At 47.5% G+C, this 14,660-nt stretch overlaps 2 protein-coding genes across 2 annotated transcripts; one reads left to right on the top strand and one right to left on the bottom strand.

The window, feature by feature from the left end:
- The first annotated feature begins 2,379 nt into the window (after positions 1-2,379).
- LOC125509507 lies at positions 2,380-6,005 on the top strand. Its single transcript, XM_048674488.1, has 2 exons — positions 2,380-3,690; positions 5,638-6,005. Exons 1-2 carry the CDS (start codon positions 2,461-2,463, stop codon positions 5,749-5,751), a joined length of 1,344 nt encoding a protein of 447 aa, XP_048530445.1. The 5' UTR covers positions 2,380-2,460; the 3' UTR covers positions 5,752-6,005.
- Positions 6,006-11,309: 5,304 nt separating this feature from the next.
- On the bottom strand, positions 11,310-14,435 carry LOC125509506 (gamma-tubulin complex component 3-like). Its single transcript, XM_048674487.1, has 3 exons — positions 12,135-14,435; positions 11,627-12,037; positions 11,310-11,529 (listed from the first exon to the last, which is right to left on the bottom strand). The coding sequence occupies exons 1-2, from the start codon at positions 14,357-14,359 to the stop codon at positions 11,776-11,778; spliced, it is 2,487 nt and encodes an 828-aa protein (XP_048530444.1). The 5' UTR covers positions 14,360-14,435; the 3' UTR covers positions 11,310-11,529; positions 11,627-11,775.
- Between the last annotated feature and the right edge of the window lie 225 nt (positions 14,436-14,660).

The raw sequence follows: 14,660 nt of genomic DNA, 5'->3' as shown, positions 1-14,660 counted from the left end.
TTATCTACTAGAACAAGAACCGTCGTGTCTTCTCCTGAATGCTCTTTCAATTCCTCTCTCTCTCTCTCTCTCCTTCGTTGAACCATCGGTGAAGCACGTCGCCACCATCGCTGATGTCCGTTGCCTTAGCCAGGACCATCTCGTTGTTGCAAGCACCCCGGCACCCTTGTTGTTGCGCTGCAAGCACGCCCCATGCCTCTCACCCTAGCTTCTCCTTTCTATCTCTCTCTTCATGTTTTCAGCAACATGATCTTTGTTACAATTTTTTCGCAACGATAGTCTTGTTGCGGGGATACAGAGAAGATGCCGAAAAATGTCATTGCAAACTTTGCAACAAGGATCTTGTTGCAGGAATACACATAAGAGATCGGAGATGCTTTTTTGCAACAAATGTCTTGTTGCAACAGAGGTTTTGCAACAAGGGTATTGTTGCAGGAATAAAGAGAACATGCTGAAGATGCTTTTGCAACAAAGGTCCTGTTACAACAGAGGTTTGCAACAAGTGTTTTGCTGCAGGGAAATAGAGAAGAGGAACAATCAAATGGCTCACACAATCGGATGGTGCACAACCCGATCGATCTTCTAAAAAGATCAGTGGGCTGGTGCGTAGCATGCCCCTTTTGAAAAACACTAACAAATTTGGAATTTCAAAAAAAATACGAAAAAATTGAAACCAATATTTTTAATTTTCTAGAACATTTTTTGTATTTGTGTCATTTTTTCAAAAACAAGAGCATTTTATAAATGATGAACAGATTTTCAAAGCATGAATATTATTTGAAACTCCTCGAACATTTTGTGAATTTGTGGACACATTTTTCATGGCCTTCTATGACCAATTCAATGTTTACAAGTAGGTGGTGCCTTAAATTGGTGATACAAGGCGATGAAAAAATGGGGACATTTAAGGGATGTCGAGAAATGAGGTGCTCCCAAACAGAACCTTTTCGTCTACCCAAACACTCTCAGTTGAACATGATTTTTTTTAAATCTCAGTACCGACCACAACTTTTGCAAGCATGTGGGTATGCCCGTGTTGGGTATCCTTACCTAGTTTTAAATGACTTACGACACCGTATGCATGTTGCAATATGTTGGGACATTTATCAACCTTTTTTCACCAAGAAACCTCAGAAAATGCAAAACTTGTCAAAATCCCAAACAACTTGGCATGGAGCCTTGAATTGGTCATATAAAGCCATGAAAAAATTGCGGCTATTTGAAGGATGACGAAAAACAACGTTCTCTGAGACGGAGCCTTCTGGCCTACTCAGACACCCTCCATAGACGTGGTCTATTTTTGGACATTCTTAAAATGATCCTAATTTTTGCAAGCGGGTGAGCATGCCTATGGTAGGTATCCAGGTTTAAACGATTTCCTACACTGAGTGCAAGTTGCGACACGTCTGACCATTTATCGGTTTTTATGACTAAGAAAACTTTAGAAAATACAAAATTTGTCAAAAACAAAATAACTTGGTATGGTGCCTTGAATTGTTCGTGCAAGCCAATAAAAAATTGGGGTCAGTAGATGGATGTCGAGAAACAATATGATCTCAAACGGAGCTTTTTGGCCTAATACTCGAACACTCTTTATTGAACATGGTCTATTTCTGGACATCTTTAAAATGACCCAAACTTTTGCAACCAGATGAGCATGCCCATGATAGGCATCCATGTCAGATTTGAACGACTTTCGACACTGTACGTATGTTGCGACATGTCCGGCTATTATAGTGCTTTTTCTGACCGAGAAAACTCCAGAAAATGCAAAATTTGTTGAAGGCACAAGCAACTTGGAATGGTGTCTCGAATTGGTCATACAAGGCCAAAAAAATTAGGGCAATTGACAGTTGTCGGAAAATTAGGGCAAATGACAATTGACAGTTGTCTTGAATTGGTCATCCAAATAACTTAGCATGGTGCCCTGAATTGGTCTTATAACGCCATGGAAAATTTGTTAAAAAATTCATAAAAAGTTCAGGGGTGGTTCAAATAATGATCGAGGTATCAAAGTTTGTTCAGAATTTAAAAGATCTTCTCGTTTTCAAAACAAATCTACAAAAATACAGAAAATGTTCAGGGCAATTAGAAAAGGATGGTTTCACATTTTTGTTTGTATCTTACTTTTCTTAATTCTATTTTTAGTGTTTTTTATGTTAAAAAATGTTCGGGTTCAAAATTGAAAAAGGAAACAAAAAAGGAAACAGAAAATAAAAAACGAAAAATAAAAAAACCAGAAAAAACTATAAAGGAAAACCGGTTCAGGGCCTTCTAGAAGGTTCCCAAAACCGGTTGAAACAGGTGCTACGCTACGCTTAAAATAGGCCGGCCCATCCCAGACCGCTCTGCTCGCTCGAAGTGTGTGTTTGGTCGACAGTTTGCCGCAGCGAGCGGCAGATAGGATTTTCCGCCCGGCCCTGCCCTGCCCGTGCGGCTCGCCTCTCTTCTCCAGGCGCCATGGCCTCCGAGCTAGGGCTACCGCCGCCGGCGAAAGGCCCACCGGCGACACCCACCACCATTGCCGCTATCAGCTACGACCTCCTCTGCGAGATCTTCCTCCTCCTTCCCTCCCTACCGAGCCTCGTCCGGGCCGCCCTCGCCTGCCGCACCTTCCTCAACGCCGTCCGCTCGTCCCCTGCCTTCCGCCGCCGCTTCCGGGCGCTCCACCCGCCGCAGCTCCTTGGATTCTTCGGAGAACCCCGCCGCGCCCCCGTACCTCCCTTCGTCCCCCTCCGCAGCCGCTCCGACCCGGACCTCGCCGCCGCCGTCCGCGGTTCCGATTTCTTCCTTACCCGTCTCCCGGAAGACAGCGGCGATTCCACCCTCGGGTGGAAGCTACAAAGCTTCCACGGCGGCTACGTCGTCCTCGTCAAAGATGCCACCCACCAGATCGCTGCCTACAACCCTGTCACGCAGGCGCTGCATCTCTTACCCCGGCCGCCGGAGGAGATCCTATTCTCCGACTCTCTTGAGGCCCACATTGTCTTCTCCGAAGAGGACCAGCGGGTGTTCCGTGTGGTCTGTGTCCAGCACCAGAGCACGCGCCTGCGGGCGCCGGCTTGCGTAGCCGTCTTCTCAACGGCGACAAGGGAGTGGCAGGTTTTCCCATGGGTGGAGACCTCGCCGCCGCCGCCGCCGCCACCGCCGCCACGCGACTTTATCAAGTTTTACCCTGGCACGCAGCTGAATGGATTCGTTTATTGGAAACACACGAGTCGACCCTATGTACTTGTTCTCAACACTGCGACAGTGCAATTCTCTAGATTGGATTTGCCGCCATTCTTGGGACAGATTAGCTCTACGCGATTCAGACTTGGTCAGACCAAGGATGGGATGCTATGTATGGTTGCCATAGATCTCTCTGATGCAGAGAGAGGAACGCTTCATGTTTGGTTTTGGACAGCTGATGATGATGGTGTTGAGAAATGGGTTCTGGGAGATACTTTTCTGCTCACTACATTTGTTGATGCCACTAAGGATGATCCCACAGTGCACATCGAGGCGGTTATCGATGGCTTTGTTTATTTGTCAACTAAGTATGACGAGCATACTGACGAGCATACTGAATCTCTGCTATCCCTCTGCCTGGAAACAGCAAAGCTAAACAAGCTCTTTGGTGATAGTACATATGTAAGCCCTGCACATCCCTACATCATGGCGTGGCCTCCTTCTTTGGTGTGCCACAAGGTGAGCCTATCCTGAAGATCCTGGTAAAGTCTGTAGAAGTTTGGTCTTTAGATATTTTATTTAAATTACTTGAGGGTATTGGATTATTGTAGTTGTGATAATCTGCGCTTTTGAGTCAACTGTTTTTTATTTAAAAAAATGTTTGATTGCAAGTCTTGATACAGTAGCACACTATCATGTCTGATTTGGCAACTCCCTGGTAATCAAAGTCACTACATATGCTGCATAACTGACAACCGTGTGTGATTGTACAATCTGATAAGATAAGTGCTGACTTCGATAGTTTTAGGGAAAAAGTGGAAAGAGAGTTGATGGGAAATGCATTAGGGAAGTTGTCAAGATCTTTCCTATGGCCAATTCTTTGCCAGTTGAAAACTAATCTCTTTGGACTGATCATACTGTACTTCTTCTCACGAGATGAGCTTTCTTACAAATGTGTTGGTGTTATGACCGGCCGGGCCTACAGCCGTAGGAGGCCCACCGGGCAGGCTTAGGCCACAAGTTATCTTAGTTTTATTTTCAGATCTTAGTTTTATTTTCAGATCGTGGTTATATATACAAGTTGTAAGACTATTTTCAGATTTAAGCAATAAGACTATTCTGTTACCCGGCTCCCAGAGGAGCCGGAACCCTAAAACCCTAGCCGCCTCCTGCTTGCGCCGCCGCCGCTGAACCGCAAGGACGGCGCCTCGCCGCCGGCCGCCGCGCTCCAGCCCTCGCCCACCTCCCTCTTTTCCCTACAACCTACGCCCTAGGCAGGGCAAAACCCTAGTTCCTATCAGTTGGTACTTCAGTTTTTGGTGCTGTGAAAAGGTCATGTGTTAGTTTCATATACTTATATATCAAGGAAACAGTGGAGCCATAAGCTACGTCTAATGAATGTAATCCAATGAAACTAGCAGTATGTCTACTTGACAAGAGGCTAAGCCATGAAATTTATGCTATCTTTGGCTGTTTGTTGTGGATTGAGTTCAAGACCCTCTTTTATTCTTAGCTTGAATAGTCATCCATCCTGGGTCCACTCTATTTATATTTTTATTGAGCCAGTCATTTTATCGTTTGTTCCTAACCTTGTTTTTCCATTACGGTACTTAATTTCCTTTTGCATAGTTTTTCTTTTGAAAAGGATCACCATGGCACTGAAGTTGCTGAGTTTTTTTAGTTTAGCAGCAACTGTATGGGTTATATTACACAGGGAAATAAGTTTTGCATAGTTTTGCTTCGCCGTGTCTGCTTGCATACCTCAGAAACTAGTAAGATTTACTTAGTACTCCCTCTGTAAAGAAATATAAGAGCGTTTAGATCACTACTATATTTCTTTACGGAGGGAATACTAATAAAAACATTAAGCATGCGAGCAAAAGGTCCTAGATTGGTGCATTTTCATCTCCCTAAGTCAACTTAGCCAACTGTTGCAGCTAAATTAAGGGTTGAGATCACAGCCTTGAGTTTTATGGGGGCTATCAACCTATTGATGTGGAGATACATGAAAATTCGTAAGAAAACCAGATGCTATTTTTCATGATACTCATACGAGATTAGTGCTGTGATGCTGGTCAACTGGTCTCCCTTTTTCACTAGATCAGCCATTCTAGTGTCCTCATGTGACTAAGTTTTCTAGATGCAGTCAATCTTCAGTGGCAAGTATTTTCTTAGCTGGTATATGATGTCTGACTAATAAACATTTATTATCATTCTTAAGAAAGAAGCTGGTATATGATGCCTGAAGCAAGTGCATCATGTACTCCGAGCTTGATTGCTGCCTCACAGTGCAGTGTGATTCTCCTTGAATTTGTGGGTGGGCCCAAGCTGTACACTATGAGAAGATGGCATTGGTGTAACAAATCTTATTTCATCGACTATCTTTGGAATCTGTAGCCTTGTGCGAGTTGTCTATAAAAGTACATTAATCCTGTACTTACACTGAACTATCCGTTTATGTCTTAGGAGGATTCACAAACCATGGTTACTGGAGAGAGTGTTGCGGATGCTGCTCCCGTGGGCACGAAAGAAACTTCCTCTGTTCATGCCTCAGCGTCGCCATCCTACAAATTTGATTAATGACGATGAAGCAAAAGTCACATAGGGTGTTTTACTTTGCATTCAGGATGATAAGAGCTCTTGCGAGCAAAATTAATACTTATGATGCATAGCTGGCGACCCAACCTCTTTGTCATGAGCTTTTGTTTCAGTGTGTCGGCACTTCAGTTTTTGGATGGTGTGAAATGGGCATGTGCTAGTGGCACGCTGTTTTTTTCTTTTTCCTTTTGAGAAACGGGTCATGCTGTTTTTGCCTACTATAATTCTCAATTACCTTTTGCCAGGTTTTCACATGAAACAGGTCATGATGCGTAGTCAGCCTTCTGAATCACTTGTTCATCAACTGATTATTGTGTTGGTTTCTGCATTCCATATGGTTGGGCCTGACATGTAGGGTGCGCTGTGAGTTCATTCCTTCTCTACAACAAACATGCATTCATATTTGTTCATGGGCAAGTCATAATTTGTCAGTAACATTCATGTTTGTTCATGGGCTGCTTCGCTTCAAAGCCAGGTAAGGTTGCGTTTTGTCAAACATTTCAGATCTCAAAGGGCCATCAAGGAATTTTACTGTACCAATGCTTAATGTGGCGAGGGAATTACTAGGGTGAAATCGAACATGCATACTGGTGGTGGTTCCCATCCTGGGCGAGGCCTGTGGTGATCTTGCTACTTGGCGGTTCAAGATGGGAAGTGTATGGATGAACCCGGGTACATATGAACCCACTTTAAAAAACACATTTCTAAATGCTAAAAAAATCTGAAAAATGTTGCACTTGTATGTCTTCATGTTCTATGTGCGTGCATAAAGTTTTGCGGAAAAATAACTTTTTTTTATGGCGTGTGCAAAAAGACAAAAAATTGTGTCATAGAATGCTATTTAGAAGCACTGATTTTTTTTTACGGAGACAAAACAAAAGGACAATTTTCACAAAACTGTGCCGCACACATACATTTGTGACATGTATGCATGGAATTTTTTTTTGATTTTTTTGAGATCTTAAAACATGCTTAAAATGCATTTTTTGAAAAGTGGGTGCAGATGCCCCTGGGTTAGGACGTGCCCACTCGTTGAAGATTAGCTACTCATTTGCTTTCTTGCGATCCTCGTCCTGTCTATTCCCTCCGTCCCATAACATAATATAAAAGCGTTTTTAACTTCACATTAGTGTAAAAAATGCTCTTATATTATACAAGGGAGGGGGTACTTTTTTGGCAAACATTTTCAGTTCTCTATTGTTGCTGTTCTGAACTTCTGATGCGTATTAAGACCTATAATTAGATGGAAGTTGCAGCCTAGACCTTATACACTTTCTGAGCGGTCGTCGATCAATGTGTGCTGCTTTTGCTACCCTTTCTTGATTGGTTTATCTTGTATATCGGCTCCTAGGTTTCAAGAAGGTTCTGGACTCGGTTTCCGTTGCCCAAAGATAATTTGAGCTGGACTGTACTAGCTCCGGGACCTGCGAATTGTCTACACACATAGAGTTCATAAATATGTGCCATTACTTTGACCCTCCAGTTATATATCATATGAAAGACTAAATACAAAATTCTGGTTGTTGCTGAATTAGAAAAACAACCATCTGTAAGCAAGCAACTCCTTCAAATCTTTCGGTGGCCTGTCACTCACCTCTTCCAGTCATTTGGCTCCCAGCAGATGTAATGATTTCGTAATACAACTTTGGATTGTGTGAAACTCCCATTGTAAGTTTGTAACTACAGGCAACGTACTTACTTATCAACACTAGATAATAATGTTCTGTAATTATAATATTACATGGCTGGGCACCGACGATCGTACGAGTGCAGCAGGACGATGCCGGCCATCACACACGCACATCGCCGCCGCTGCTGTTTGTCTGGCGATCGCGGCTGCTGCTCGTCTGACGATCGCGGCCGATTTCCATGTTTCGAAGCAGCCGGCTGCAGATCCTTCTGATCCGGCGCCCCCCCGGCACCGGCAGAGATCGCCTTCGCCTCCCGCCGGGGGGCTGCGACGATGACGACGACGACGACGACGCGATGTCGCTTGTGGCGGAGACGATCGTCGGGATGCTGCCTCGGCAGATTGGGCAGGAGTTCTGCTCGGACAGCCACCTCACGATGCAGTGGGAGTGGTACAGGTGGCCGCAGGGGAGCCGGAGCGCGGACGCCGACGGCGGGAGGGGGTCGGTGCAGACGACGCAGTCCAGCCCGGCCTCCGTGACGGCGACGGTGGGCAGGGCGGCGATGGACTCCGGCGGCGCCGCCTGTGACCCGCCGCGTTGGAGAGGCGTGTCGAACTCGAACACGCTGTCGTTGGCGGCCATAGACGCCGCCGCCGCTTGTGGCCCGCCGCGTTGGACTTGGAGCGGCACGTCGAGCATGGCATGGTAGGTAGAGACATGCGGCGGCGGCGGAGGAGGCTGTGGCGGGCTGTCATCATCGGAGTCGGAGTGGTTGAATAGGAATTCATCCCATGTACCAGCGGACGCCAGCGGCAGCCAAGGCGGAGGCGGAGGAGGAAGCAGATCATGAGGCGGTGACGTGGCCTCCTCGGCGGTGGAGGAGCGCAGGGTCAAAGGAAACGACTCGGATAGTAGATCGCCGTCGCCGTGGTGGAACGGCGGCGGGGGCGGGGGAGGCGGCGACGCCAGCAGAGGGGAGGAGCAGGCGGTGGAGTACGGGGACGACAGGGGAGAGACGGCGGGCGAGGACCGGCGCTGCTCGCAAAGGAGCCGGAATTCCCGACATGCCGCTGAGCGCTCGGGGCAGTAGGAGGACGGCACGGGAGCGGTCGGCGAGGCGGCGCTGCCGCTCGACGTCGCAGGCGGTGGTCCTGTGGAGGAAAACGAGGGTCCTGTGCGCGGGGACACCGGAGTCCGCGGCCGCGCCGTCGTGAAGGAAGACCACGACGACGAGACGCACGGGGCCGGCGGTGGCGTGGAAGAGGTGAACGGAGCAGGCGGCCAGGGTAGGGCGCACAGGGGCGGTGGAGGCGGCGGCAGCGCGGGGGAGTCGTCGAGGTAGTCCCGGCGGCAACGGGGGCAGAGGGTGAAGTGGAAGGGGGAGGACGGGGCGGGGAGCTCCAGCCGGGCGGCGCAGGTGTGGCAGCAGAAGCTCACGGCGTCGGGCGAGGCCATGGCGCGGGCTCCCCGAGCTCCGGCCGGGTCGCGCCCTGGCTCCTCCTCCATGTCCCCGATACCATCGATCGGCCGAGACGCGGGGCGGCTCTGCTCGGCTCGGTCTAGTCTCTAGTGATTGTTGTGCTGGCTCGAGCGTGTTCTCCTTTCTCCTCGTCCCTTTGGATGGAGGGCTTTCCACGCTTGCGTGACTAAGAAAGAGCCCGACATCAAAGTTTGCATAGTTTAATGAACCTTCGCTTGTCGCTCTGCTGACTAAGTGACTATATTTTATGTGGCTGTTCACGCATGTCGCTTTCTCGGCTCAGGCGGTGGCCACCGAGAGCTCAGAGCTGAGAGCAGATCTGCCAACAGGTCGTTGGGAACAAAGAGATTTCGCGCAGGAGTTTCAATGGATACAAAATTTTCTAGGAAATTTTTCCTGCGACGTTTTCGAACGTAGGAATAGAAAACAGAACATGGCTTCAAAGGATTGGCTTCATATCTTCACGTTTTTTATTACAGGAAAATAGCATACATCTTCAGGCGCACAGTCGGGCCACAAAAGCCTAGCAATGTTGCCGAACCGCAGGGCATTTCGGAGCTTCACAAGCAGTCCAAAGCACGGCGCGGAGCTAACAATGTTGTGAGTTCATGGGCTAATGCTGGAATGTCTAGTACCACATCTTGTAAAAATTAAGAGATTTCTTAGATTCTTGGGATGTTCGTAGATTTTCACGAGGAACAACCTAAATTATCCGATGAAAATCTATGAAAAGGGGTCCTTGGTATTGAACTTCTGCCTTTTATTTCAAGGGCTGCCTGGGGAAAGGTAACAACACTATTTTTTTTAAACGGATAAAAGGTAAGAACACTATGGAGCTACTTCATTTGGTACTTTCGAAACTTTGACGCTTTTCATCGTCACACTGACTCACAATCGCAGACAGCTCCTGCAGACGACACTCGACACTGCTCTTTGTTAGCAGATTGATGTGAAGATGTCACAATACACTCGCCGATCAAGAGACCAAATTAATCAATAAGATCAGTGGGTTGCAATTTGCAAACTTCGTAACCAAGCTAGCTAGGAACAAGATGTAGTAAACCTACTGCTACATCCGTGGGAAATGGCATGTATGCCCAACAAAGTTTGCCACATAATAGCAGGGATATGCCAGAAATGACGGCCTTTACCATTTCGAAAAAAGAAATGACGGCCTTTATAGTTGTGCCACATGGAGCACAGAGAGATGGGCAACAGACTCGATGCCCTATTGTTGATCTACAATAAACTGGCCAACTGACTCAATTTCCTATTGATCAGCATTAGTAGTTCTGATGATTCAGAGCTCAAACATTCACTTGATCTAATAGCCATGTCATTCTGGGGAACACTGTCCAGCAATGGATCGGATGAATGGGAAACACGGCTACAGACCTGTTTACCAGGCGAGAGAACACGGGTACATGTAAATTTAACGGCACAAACCGTGCGGACATTACAGAAAGATATTGTGCTAGAACGGTAATTCTGGGAAATTGCACAGCAATTTGTAAATGGTGTAACATGAACAAAAAAATCAAACTGGCGCACAACTGCAGTAGAAACCCAAGTAGCCTGCCTTCTGAGAAAGAGGGTAGTTCCAAGTGGCATGCCAGTAGGTGTCAAAAAAAAAGTGGCATGCCAGTTCCAAAAACAGGTTACACAAACCGTGTACATTGTCAGAGGCGTGACATCCAAAATTAGCAGTTTGAAGCTACTATGGGAATTGTGTTAAAACGGTAATTGTAGGAAATTGCACAGCAATTTGTAGATGGTGTAACGAACAAAAAAAAATCAAACTGGCGCACAACTGCAGTAGAATACCAAGTAGCTTGCCTTCTGAGACAGAGGGTAGTTCCAAGTGGCATGCCAGTTCCGAAAACAAGTTACACAAACCGTGTACATTGTCAGAGGCGTCACATCCAAAATTAGCAGTTTGAAGCTATTACGGGAATGGTTGAATTCCCTTAATTATACTATATACGTGTGTAACGGACCTCCAAAGCTAGATAAAAAATATGAGAGCAGAGCAACTAGTTCAGGTCTTCATAGCAATTTAGATCTGCCCAGTTAACAGAAGATACGATTGGACATGCAGTCCCCACACCATGCATCTCAGATTAAACTTGCAGATGCCGCGTACAAACTTTTTCAGTTATTTTAAGCATGGAAACGACTGTCCAAGTTATCATAAACAAATTAGTAAATATGACCGTTTCCAGATACATCAGTAATATAAAATCACTAGTATGATAAGTTGGTAACCAATGGCCAGGCATTGCTCAAGACTTTTATCTTCGAAAGAAAACAGGATGTCTTGACATAAAGCATTAAGGTAACAAAAAAGTAACTCTCCTTGTAAGTTATAAGTAGACATGGAATCCTATGATAGTTTGGTAACAATTTTGGTATCCAGCAAACACAGCAACTAGCCAAATCAGATTCTCATTCTCTTGTAACTACAGAATACAAGCTGGTAAGGATAAATCTCCGTGCAATCTAAATAAATAAAAATACAAAAGCAGATAAATGAAATGTGTACCGATACACCCAAAACAAATGCCAAATCAAGGTAAACTTACATCAACTCTGTACACTAACATTGCTTATAACGCAGGTTCCAACTTCATGGCATTGGTGGATAAACATCTGCACCAGAATAGTGACAAGGTCAAAATTGAAATTTCTCATACTGGCAATGATGAATAACCTGAGAATATTTGTATTAACCCCAGCTAGAAATTACCTTCAACAGCCCAGGACAGCTGAATGTGCTCATGCCGTTGAACTGACAATATATCAATCAGTGGGGCTACCGTATACACAAGAATGCCTCAAAAATCCAAACCAAAAGGTAAATCTGACACCTATTTCTTCCACATTAGAAGCACTCACTCATTTGTTGGACGAAACACGGCTGTAGTATTCAGTGAAGTCTAAACGGAAGAGAAGGAACTTTAAATCAACATGCTGCTGCAGGGGCAACTGGGAGATAAATGAATCAAGAGAAACTGTATAATCTTTTGCAATGCTGTCCAAATCTTCACCCATTTTCAGAAAAAGTTCCCCGGCGAGTTGAATCATAGCTTTTCTGCCCCCCTCCAGCCATGAACCTGTTTCCTTGGTTTTTGTTTTTGTTTTCGATTTACCCTTTCCCCTGCAGTAAGAAGGAAAACTTAAAAGTAAACCAAACAGTAGATGTGATAAAGATTTTGAGGGAAAGATGTTATTAGCTATTTCTGCAATAATCTAACCTTAGTTGCAACTCGTATATCCGTTCAAACCACCTATCAGCATGGCTGCGGAACTGTAATATGATGTCAAACAAGGCAAAAAGATTTCTCAAAATTCCCAGGGACCGCTCGCCCAGGAGAGACTTCTCGACAATTGAAGTGAGATACTTATCATGTCCCATGAGAAGATCGTCTAAATCTTTTGCTGCATCCATTTCTTCTGAAAAACGAGCCCAGGAAACCTCTAGGACCTCAAACATAATGTAGTACTGGAAGTTGGTCACAAAATGGTTCATTTCATTAAACAGAACTTGGCATTTCCGAAGAACTGAAACAAACTGAGCCCTGATGCTTGCCCCTTCCTTGTAAAATGGAGAAGAAAGAATGCAATTAGGCTTCATTGTCTTCCAGACTCCAGTCAAGGAATGGTCAACACGCTTAAGCTTCCATAGGAAGTTGAATATCTTGAGGTACATCTTCATGACTGAAGCAATGAACACCGTGTCCAGAGGGACCCTAGCATCATACTCCAAGGAGAAGACATCCCAGCCAACATCGCCATCTCCGTGATCCATCATCTTTACTTTTATCCGGTCCAAGATGTCACGGTCATCATATTGTGCGTCAGATGCACGTATTGCAGTTTCAAGCAAGCCAGCAAGGTGGAAGGGGCTAATTCTATTGGCTGGTTCTGACAACTCAGGACCAACAACATCCATGAGATACTGAACAAAATCACCCTGCCCAAGAAGCAAATACCTCTTGATAGCAAGACAATGGTCTTTAAATCGATATCGCTTATGAATCACGTCCATCAGACGTTGATCAATCCTCTTGGCTGCTTCTACCACCAATGCCTCCAAAGCATCAATCTGCCCATAACCAAGCCCACCTCGACTGGTTGTGGTGCCAACATAGGCTGCGGCCTCAGTGGCAGCCTCAGCCCAACCATTATCATCACAGCAAACTCTGAGAAAGTTGATTGACTTCCCCGTTCTAAGGATCCGTTGTGCCAGCACCGGAGAAATGAAAGACGGTAGCATATCAGACTGAATAAGGTAGCCCTCCCGCCACAAAGATTCAGCCTTGACTGGCTGCCCAAGGATGAAGAACTCGCCAAATACATCCTCCAATTCACCCTCAAGCACCCAGCTCCGGACCATTTCAAACAGTGGTGAGCACACTCGCCGCAGCAAGCGGCCCATAAAATCTTGAACCATGGGATCCCCATGCTGTGCGTGCCCATGGATCGCACCAGCCATCCCACCACCTCTCAAGCCACGGCATCCATCCACCAAGACAGCCATTAAGCGCATTCTCACTGTAGGCTCAGCAAGCCACACAACAAGGCGCCGCAGTGAGAGGTAATTGCCTGACACACCCGAATCAGATCCAGGTGTTGGAATTGGATTTAACGAGTATGACTCTAGAACGGCAAGCAGCTTGTAATAATCAGATAGTTCCTCCTGTAGAGCTGAGCAGAAGGCCTGGGCAACAGTGCCTACCTCGGTGGCGGCATGAGAGGGCAAGCGGCTTACATTGTCGGAAATGAAGCCTCGCACCTTGCGGAACAGCCACCCGACCTCACACAGCTTGCGTACCAGGGTGCGAGTGGAGCGGGGCACGCGGACGCCATCGGGCAGGTCGTAGGCGTCGCTGCCCTTGTCATACCGGACGTACCGGCCGTCAATGCCCTGGCAGGCGTAGAGCACGTCGCGCACCAGCGCGGCCTCCGACACCTCCGTCTCGTCGAGGACCAGCTCGGTGTACTCCCGCAGCGCGATCTCGCGGATGTTGTCCGGATCCTTGGAGACCAGCACCACGCCACCGGCCGGCGTGCCGGGCGCCCGCGAGGCCTGCTTGCCCCCGGCCGCCGGCGGCGCGGCGGTGGGGAGGTTGGGGAGGCAGGAGGAGGCGGCGGCGGCCCCGCGGCGGTGGGAGGAGAGCGAGTCGAGCAGGTAGAGGAGGGGCCAGAGCGAGGCGGGGCGGGATCGGGCGGAGAGCTTGGAGTGGAGGTCGGCGAAGGCGAGGGCGTCGTCGGGGCGGCCGGAGGCGGCGAGGCGGCGCTTGATGGCCTCCGCGACCGCGTGCTCGTCGGGGAGGACGGCGGGGGCGAGGCGGCTGGAGAGCAGCCGGTGCGCGAACCGCAGCGCGCCGCCCGCGTCGCGGCCCCCGCCGCCGGATTCGGCGGGGGCGAGGCGGAGGACGAGCTCCTTGACGAGATCCTGGGCCTGCTGGTCGTCCATCGGGGCGCTGGGGTTCGAGCCGGGCGGCTGAGTTGGTTGGATGGAGGTTTGGGAATTTTGCGGGGTGGGTGGTTTCTCTGTATCCCTCTGCTTTTGTTTTGTATTTTTTGGGCGTTTGGATTTGTGTCACGGCCAATTCCATCGTTTTGGGCGCGGCGAGGAATCTTTTTGAAAAGGGGATGGCTAGATGCAAGTCACTAAAAAACGAATTTGGGTTCAGGGCCGTCGGCTGTAAAATGGATGGCGAGATTATTATCTTCAACCTCTCGCTTTCTTTTTTCTTCATCTGCTTCCGCCCCCG

Source organism: Triticum urartu, chromosome 5, assembly GCF_003073215.2.
Source record: "Triticum urartu cultivar G1812 chromosome 5, Tu2.1, whole genome shotgun sequence".
Taxonomy (NCBI): Eukaryota; Viridiplantae; Streptophyta; class Magnoliopsida; order Poales; family Poaceae; genus Triticum; species Triticum urartu.
This window is presented reverse-complemented; position numbering and strand designations above follow the sequence as displayed.